Source organism: Borostomias antarcticus (assembly GCF_949987555.1).
Source record: "Borostomias antarcticus genome assembly, chromosome: 20".
NCBI classification, from domain to species: Eukaryota; Metazoa; Chordata; class Actinopteri; order Stomiiformes; family Stomiidae; genus Borostomias; species Borostomias antarcticus.
Window position 1 is genome coordinate 3,739,972 of NC_140253.1, and position 9,462 is coordinate 3,749,433.

Genomic DNA, 9,462 nt, shown 5'->3' on the forward strand with positions numbered 1-9,462 from the left:
GCCATTGTGCCCTCGAGCAAGGCATTCCACTGTTCCGTGGAATCTGCTCTGTGGCCGACTGCAGAGATGCCGCTCTGCTGTGCGTGCGTGTGTGTGCGTGTGTGTGTGCGTGTGTGCATGTGCGTGTGTGTGTGCGTGTGTGTGCGTTCAGAAGGAATCTGTCAGTACAGGCGGACAACAGGAAGTGATGGAGATCTGCATAAAGAGGAAGTGAACAAACGTATCCATAGCGACCGAGCCCACGCCGGTTTCGGGAAAAACAAAGAACGGAACCGCTCTGAGTTTTGTGTAAAATGAAACATTTCGCTCTGATGGAATGTCCTTTTTTTTCTGCGAGGGGAGAAGGAACAGTGGGGAACATGCTGTGACGATGACCTCAGCTCCGATACGGTTACCTGAGGTGTTGTTGAGTCACGGGTTGGCGTGCCGGAGCAGTGTGTCTGATTCTTCATGGCTGATTTATAGACATTGAATTAGTACGGTCATCAGACATGATTCTCACACCACGATCCCATGTCTCATATTCTCTGCTTGATACACTGAACAACCAGATCCATGTCAATGGCTTTTTACAGTCTAGCCTTCAAACGTATTCAATCTACAGAATGTTACTATACGGATAGATACTGTACATACAAATGACGTAGGTTCAGTTAATGTTTGGGTTACAAATATGTGCAGCCGTACTGTATGTAGCACAAACAAATACGCCGCTTGGAAAAAAGAAGCTTGGCTGAAATTTTTCAAAAATGATGTCAGATGTTTTTGACAAGGTGATGTCATCGTAAACTCAATTAGCTGAATGTACAAGTCTTTCATCCTTCCTATTATGAAAACAAACCCATGGAGCACACACACACACACACAGTGACTAGATAAGCACGCACACAGACACACACACACACGAACGACTAAGATCCCACATCACGGCGCACCACACACACACTCTCTCCAGCTGCTCCCAGCCCGCCCCTGTCCAGCGTTCCGACGACAAATATCAGATGAGCTCGTGAAACCAGAGCCTAAATCAATCCCCTTATTGACTTACAGTACAGTTAAGAGGCCCTGCCTGCAGCCATGGTGGGAAGAGAGCGCCGTACCACACACACATCAGACAACGGCCACATCAGCACACACCAGTACACACCAGTACACATCACAAATCTCACTCTGTGTGGGTACGTGTGTGTGAGTGTGTGTAAAATCCAATAAGAAAAAGTACGAGCCCCCCTCTTATAGTCAAACCCCTTGGGGGGGGGGGGGGGGCGCCCCCCCGTGTATGTGCCCAGGATTCTGGTAAAAGCCCCGTCGTCCGCTGTCGATCCTCCGACCGAATTAGCCCCGTTACACTGAACAGCACTCAGCTGTGGTGGTCCAGGCTTTGTGAGGGGGAGCTTCTGGTATAGATAGCTGGTGTAATTACAGTCATGTCTCAGTGCTGATGAAGAGCAGGGTGGGGCGGTCACAGCTCCTGTGGGGGGGGGGGGGGGGCGGGGGGGGTAGCGGTTATGCGGACAGGAGAAGGCCTGGTAGAAATGGCCCCCTGGTCGGGCTTTAACCAAAGAGATGATGAGAGAGGAGTTCTGTTCTCTAAGGGTGAAACGTTGGCTGCCGACATACTACCATAATACTACCGGAAGCCATATTGCAGGCTACTGTAAACAAACTTTGTCGCGGGGAGCAGAGACAGAGTCAGCATGCGTTTGGAAGGGCTCAAGAGGGTGAAAGCTGATATTGAACTGACCTACTGTAGAACAGGGCCTATGAACTTGAATCTGACCAACATACGGAGTGATCTTCACCGAAACCTGCCATGAATATTCAGCCAGAGAGCGAAGCGGAGACTTAATCAATAATGCATCCAGAGACAGAGATCAGAGAAGCATCAGCCCGGGGCCGAGGCGAGAGGAGGAGTCACATCGTCGTCACGCCACTCCCGATGCCGCCGGGGTTACCGTGTCAACAGCGAGCTCGACTGACTACAGCCAACGAGGAGGGTGTCTGCGATGCCAGGCGTAGCAACGGTCGCCGGGGTGCGTTTCATAAGCCTCAGGGGGGGGGGTCACCTTGGCTTCATATATAGGCTCAGCCTCCGGTCTACGACGACAGCTAACGGCGGGCGTCGACACCATCTTGCTGCGGCGCCCGCCACCAGCACATCCTACTGAGGCTACCTAGGCTGATCCGTGTCCCGGCCGTTAGCTAACAGCTTTAGCGTCAGCGATGTGCACGCCGCTCCAGGAATGCTGACGAGCCCAGACTACTAAAAGCGGGCGTGGCCTTTGTTTTGCGCAGAAGGAGGGGAGGGGGGGGGCATCCTCCTCCATTAATTCATCATCCTCTGTAGCTGTACAGTAGCCGCGTCCTTGGCATAGACAGCCCCATATCAGATCGGATCAGAGCGAACACGGATGCAGTCTGGGGAGATGGCTCATCTCAATAAACTACATTTCCCCCCTCCTGTATGTTACTGACCTGTTTTGTGGCTCACATCTTAGCGGATGATCTTGGATATACTATAGGTGTGCCGACTTCTATATAGCCTTTAACAAAAAGGATATTTAACCAACACACACGAGAGATCAGATCTCTAAACCACCCCCACCCTTAACCTAGACCTTCCCGCGCCACCCAATCAAGCTGGCCTTGAAACACACATAAGCATCGGAGGTTCAGCACTGATTTCCCAGACAGATTTAAGCCCATTCTAGAGCTAAAAAGCCCTTTCAATTGACATGGGATGATACTATCTGTTGTCAGAGAACCCCACCCTTAGTGGTAACCTTGAAAGAGTCATTAGCCGGCTTAATGTACTGACAGGCACCACAACCTTGTGTCTTAAACAGCCCGAGCAACCAGGCCATCGCGTCCGGATGCTGGGAGACACGTCGGTCTGACAGGCCGCTTTCTGAGGTACAACCATTAGGACCACTTAGGGCCTCTGGAGGTCAACACAGAGAACATGTGTCAATGACGAGGGCCCGCTTCCCATCAGTATGAATAATAAATAAGGCGTGCACACGCGCACACACACACTGACACACACACACACACACACACACACATACACTGACTGACACACAGACACACACACTTCTATCTAGCTGCTCGCTGACCCATTCGCTTGTGATCATGCTCCAGTGATTAGTTGTGATGTTGTAAATCTCAGTCATGAGGGGGATGTTTGTTTGTTTGTTTATTTGTTGCTGTCATTTCTAATTTCGTGTCCCTTTCTTCTAACAGCGCGGTCATATCCCAGTATGTACGCTGCTAACTGAAGTCACCCTGTCCTCTCCGGAACAAGACTTGACCTACATGACGGGTCTTGGTCTCACAGCGGCCTGGAAAACCCTGTTGGGATTGGGAACGGCACTGGGTACGAGACGAGGCCTAAGCACCGGGCAAATCCTGGGACTTTCCTGTTCATCCTAATCCCCTACCCATGTCCCGCCCCCTCCATCGTCCATCCTCCCCTCCCCTGCCCTCTCTGTGTCCACCAGCTGGGGATTATCTGATGGGCCGGACAGCTGATGACGGGGACGCAACCACTGACCACTGGGACTGGCTCAGACGAGGTACACACACACACACACACACACACACACAAACACATGCACACACACTTCAGTGTCTTATCAACCATGTTGTGACAAACACACACACATCCTTCCACTCCCGTATTATGGAAATGACATCATAATCATGACGATAGACGACAATGCTGGGGGAGGAGGGGGTGGCTCTGTGTGTGTGTGTGTGTGTGTGTGTGTGTGTGTGTGTACGCATGCGGCTTGGGGGATTAGCCTACATGTCATGCGCAGCAGGGGTCTGTTGTTACATAAGAGCATTTGAGGATTCTGGAGCCATTGGGGAAGCGATCACTGTCCTTAAACCACAGCAGATGTCAGCTGTGCTACATGTGCCATTGTGATTTCTTTGTTTTTTTATACAGTTTTTTTAGTATTATACTTATTTTGTTTTGTGTCTTTTATTTAATCGTTTGCCTTGATGTATTTGTTGTAAATATTTGTGTAAATGTAAGAGACCCCCAGGGTTTCTTGTCTCTACCTACACAATTTCCCTGACCACTCATTTATTTTTTCTTTGTTGATTTGTAATGTGCAATATATACATATATATGAATAACAGAATTAAGCAGAATATTCCCCAGCTGCAGTTGATCCCCGGTGAGGAATGAGGTATGAAATGCAGACTGCACTCTTAGCTGGCCGTAGTTGTAAAACGTATGCGATGAAGATCACGATGAGCGATGAGGAAGATTCAGAGCTAGAAATAAAGACCTTCGTTTATTTCCCGCTTTCGCAAGTCCATATGGTGCTCATTGTCAGGTTGAACAACACAGGTTATTCAGACTGTAAAATTGGTTGCTACAAAAAGCAGACCGCTGAAGATGCCAGAATAGCACCCCGTGTGACCGGGGTACGATCGTGATGGGTGATTCCTCAGCACGGTTCTGGAACATTCCGCCAAAGAACCTCAGGTCACGTCCGAGTTCCAACAAATCACAAGAATCTTTGTGTCATCGACTAGCTACTCACAACTCCCCAAGACCTCTCGCTCTGTTCTTGAGTAAATCACAGAATAAATCTCCACCCCACACACACACACACACACACACACACACACACACACACCTCTAGATTCTCAGAATAAATCAAAGCCTTAAGAACGTCATCTGGGGGACACTTAGAGGAGGGTTACACCCCCCCCTCCGCCCAACACACACACACACGCTCACACACACACACGCTCTCAACACACTCACTCACTCACACACACACACCTGTGTGAGAAATGGAGGCAGATTGTAGATGTATGGAGTATATTCACTGACAGGAGTTTCCATCAACTGAATCATGGCAGAGGAACAGAGTGGACCACACTGTAGGTCACGGAGGGTCACGGTTGTGTTTAAGGTCACAGGGTTGTTGGGGTCGTCCCAACCATGAAATATCCCAGCTAAGCTAGGGTCAGACAAGATAACCCGAGAGCATCTGGACTCACAACTCTGCTTCTCTGGCCGTTATTGGAATATTAATAGAATGACTGCATCTCCAGACAGGAACCACACAAGGTATGGTGAAATCACCTAGGCCCTGCGTGTGTGTGGGTGTGTGTGTGTGTGCCTACCCTCATTGGTCGGGAATGCCATAGGAACACCACCACAGGGATGAGGTGTGCGGTCACAACTTAATAACCCCCCAGTGTTCTTCTGTGGTGGTGACATCACTCCCTGTAGGCTATTGGGTGTGTGTGTGTGTGTGTGTGGGGGGGGGGGGGGTAATAAAGCTACAGTAGTCAGTTTCTCCAGGTAGCCCGGGGGCCAGGTGTGATACCAAAGACAGGCGAGGTCGCCTCAGGACGGGGGCTGACATGGATACAGCCAAGGCTCTACGCTGGAGGTAGGAGGCGTATGACTCAGATCCAAGGTACTCGCCTCAACAACAGGCGTGAACACACACACACACACACACCTAGAGGCAGGCGCACACACATGCACAGTCCTACAGTTGATGGCTCAGTCACAGCTCAAAGCACACACACACACACAGACACACATACAGTAGCCACAGTCGTCAACTACTGCTGTATGACTAACTGACTGCTGTAGGTCGAGAATATAGGAGTTGGCCATAGTGGATTCCTATTGGCCAGCAGCCTAGGAACAGTGGTCCTGCCCTCTCCCTCCAGTAGCTGACCATGTTACACAACGCCACCACCACTCCGTCCGTAATGGCTTTCACCACCTCCATGTTGATTATAGGCAAGCATTCCATGGATGTGCTACCAACTTCAGACATTCTCCCTGGAGAGAACACTGCTACCGGTGTGTGTGTGTGTGTGTGTGTGTGAGACAAGTTGAGACTTCAGCAAGCTCACAAAAACCACTACAGATGAATTCCAAGAAGGGATCAAACAAAGGCTTCATGTTGGAGACATGGAGAATCTCAGCTATGTGTTAACGGGCGCTGCCTTGTAAACACACCGAGATACAGTATGGTGATCTGAGAAAGCTCCTATACGGTTTCCAAATGATTAAACGCTTTATTGTATTCCGGTTGTCAGCGAAACATTTGTTTACCGAAGTGCCCATCTCTATCTATTACGCAACAGTGCCATTATGACCCTGGTCTTCCTGGGGAGGAACCCGCCAATCACAGCCCTCGGGTGCAAGGGCCTGTTTACATAAAAGCCAAACCCTGAATGTGGAGAGTAGCTCAGGACTTTGATACCTGGTCCACAACTGCACACTCAATAAAGCAGCAGAGGTCTTTGTTCCTTCTTCGTTAGTACTCAGCGAGCAGATAATGAATGAGTCAGTCACTTACAGTGGTTAGGCCTTCTCGGCTCTGACTAAAATAAATGGGCTTATATAAAAAATAAATATGTTTTCTAATTTCGGTCTAAATATCCTAGTGTATCTTTCTGACTGCACGCCTGGCAAACCGCCTTGAAAAATGTAAAACTAATACATTTTCTAGGGGTTTCACAGTCTGGTTGACTATGAAATGAAAGCACTAGTCAGCCCTGTGCATTGCTGGTCGACTAGTCGATTTTTAATAAAATATATATATATTTTTTTTTATGTTTGTATTATTATTATTGGTCATGGTTATTGGGTGGAAAACAAAAATTGCGGGTTTACCCGTGATTAGTCGACTATTCGACTATTTCTGGGGAGGAGTCGATGACTACTCAGTACTTAGTCGATGACTACTAAAATGCAGCAGTCGTGAATGCCCTAATATTTTCAGACCAAAACTGTCAGATACAGATAGACAGACAGCAACTTTATTGGTCCCAGAGGGGAAATTCCTGAAGATACCAACTCACCAGCACTACAGAAACACACTAGCGCAGCAGCAGCCACAACTGAGAGTCTCCAGCAGGGCGGCGCTGTGTGACAGTGAGACGGGGAGAATCTCAGCTGTATGTTACTGTAGGACCTGCCTGAGACGGGCTGGACAGCTAGTGGGCCTGCGCTACAGGTTACAATGGGACTGGACAGAGAGGGAGGGAGCGAAAGAGAGAGAAAGAGAGAGAGAAAGAGAGAGAGAGAGAGGGTAATCAACGAGTTGGAGGAAGAGCGAGAGAGCAAAGGAGACAGGAAAAGAGAAAATAGGAACAGGGGTATAGGTGGAGAGAGAGAGAGAAAGGAGGAAAAGTAGGGCATAGATGGAGAGAGAGAGAGAGAGAGAGAGAGAGCAGAGAGAGAGAGAGAGAGAGAGAGAGAGAGACTAAAGCTCACCTCTGAACTTCTACAAACCCTTTCATTAGCAACACTGTGTGTATGAAAGCAACCAGACCTGGCCCTTCCCTGGCCCTTCCCTGGCCCTTCCCTGGCTCTCGTGTCCAGGACATCATGTTCATGAGCAGGTCTGACGCCTGCTCTTTCTCATCTCAGCAGAGTTCAGGATCAGCTAAGAGGGGGTTCCGTTCTAAGCGAGAAAAGTCTTTCAACATCTCTCCCTCCCCAGCTCAGCCTTCTCTGCTACAAGCCAACTCGTTTTCTAAATGCTTGGTTTGGCAAGTGGTCAGTTCAGGTTGGAAATATGTGGTGACTTCATTGCTTCATCAGCACCCATCTCTGCCAGCACAAAAAGTGATTAGTCTTGTTTCAACACGTCTCACAATTTACTGCCATGGACAACGCATCAAGTTCATGTTATCATAATGTTGGGATTTATATAATAAATAATTATTTTAAATATAAATTATATAGTAAGCCTATTAATACACTTTATTTATTGGCAGGCTAAACTAAATCGTACAACACCTGGCTACTTTATGGTTTATGGAAACTACAATTCACTTGATATTCAAGATTCAAGACCAGTTTAAGAGTTTAAAATATCAGTTTGGTAAGACAGAGTGCACCATCTGCCCACCCAACTTATCGACAAGAGACAGTGTTGCTCGACTAACCCTCGAACGGGCTGTTCAGAACGCCACTTCACAGGTTGACAACATTAGACTCGGGTCATCGAAACTGCATCCACGAGCCCGGTTCTGTTGTCCTCACTTTGTTTACGTCTTACCCATGTGAAAGGGAAACAATGGGCATCCCATCTGCTAAACTGGTGGGGAACACGCTGAAAGTGATACCCAAGCGATCTCGCCCAAACCAGTCCACTGTGACCCCCTTTTGCTTTGGGGATTCCATGGATGTATAGTTCATTTATTTATCCCAAAATATTTTGCATAGTCTACCTGCAGTAACACATGGGCGCACTCTGATCAGCCACGCGGCCCGATCACAAGCTAAAGTCCTTCAAAACAAGTGTGATAACAATGTAGCCCAATTCACCGCGTTCACCCTTGAGGCGCAGTTGTTGCCGTAAGACTAATAAAACGGTAGACTCGCTGCGTGCAATACATGGAACGATCTTCTTACCTTTGAGATGGTCATACAAGATGTGTCGAGCAGGTGGGGACGGTTTTCCGGGGGCGGCCGAACAGCAGTGGTGGGTGTAGCGCTGCTCTCCTGTAGGGTGTCCTCTCCTGTAGGGTGTCCTCTCCTGTAGGGTGTCCTCTCCTGTAGGGTGTCCTCTCCTGTTGGGTGTCCTCTCCTGTAGTCTTATGACTCAGTTCGGGAGCCGCTGTACATGTCAGCTGTGTGCGAAGATGATGGTCATACATAAACCATGACGATGGGCTTGATTGGGGCGGTAACCAGCTACACTACAGTGTGGGCTCACCCGGACTGTCAGGCTGGCGCGCACAGACACACACACACACACACACACACACCGCAGTGGTGGAAAAAAGAGCAGAGCAAAGTGCTACGGAGCCGGGAGGCGGAGAGAGAGACAGAGAGAGAGAGAGAGAGAGAGAGAGAGAGATGTTCCTCGAGCACTCGCCCCGACGGATCCTTACCGGTTCTGTTGTTGCGACTCTTCGGTGTGCCTTTATGGGATGAAAACGTGGTCACTCAGGCTAGAAAGCATCGTAAATGTTAAGTGAATAGTATTGTAAACGTTTAGTGAAGTGCCTCCTCGTTCAGCGGTTTGCAGACCGGTCGAATAGGGACTTTTCTGACGCATAGCTCTGGAACACGTGCGCAAACAGACACCCGGGGGACACGAGAGGACACCGCGCAACGTCGCCTGTGACCTCACAATGCCATTGATACAGAACAATGATGACAACAGAAGAACAGTGTGGTCACAATAGAGGCCGTTAGAAACGCATTAAAACTGTCCACATTTGCGACGCGCTCCGGAGTGCTGACAGGTGGCGCGGCGCTGGTAGTCTGTGCCTAGTTTGGGATCATCATCATGGTGTTTTGTATGATCCTCTGTGAATGTGTAAAGAAGGAATAAGCTAACCGGCCTATTTACTGGGGGTCATTACTTTAAATGGATCAGTGCTAGAGACTGACAACGATGGATTCATCTCAATTCTATTCTATACTGTGCATAGCTTACATGCTCTACATAG

The 9,462-nt window shown here is 48.9% G+C and overlaps 1 protein-coding gene across 1 annotated transcript in view; it reads right to left on the bottom strand.

The window, feature by feature from the left end:
• Nucleotides 1–8,537, bottom strand: part of coro2aa (coronin 2Aa) — a 35,788-nt gene extending 27,251 nt beyond the window's left edge. The window contains exon 1 of the mRNA XM_084454242.1: nucleotides 8,417–8,537. Coding sequence (XP_084310368.1) covers nucleotides 8,417–8,431 — 15 coding nt within the window. The 5' untranslated portion in view covers nucleotides 8,432–8,537. The remainder of the gene's footprint in view (nucleotides 1–8,416) is intronic.
• Between the last annotated feature and the right edge of the window lie 925 nt (nucleotides 8,538–9,462).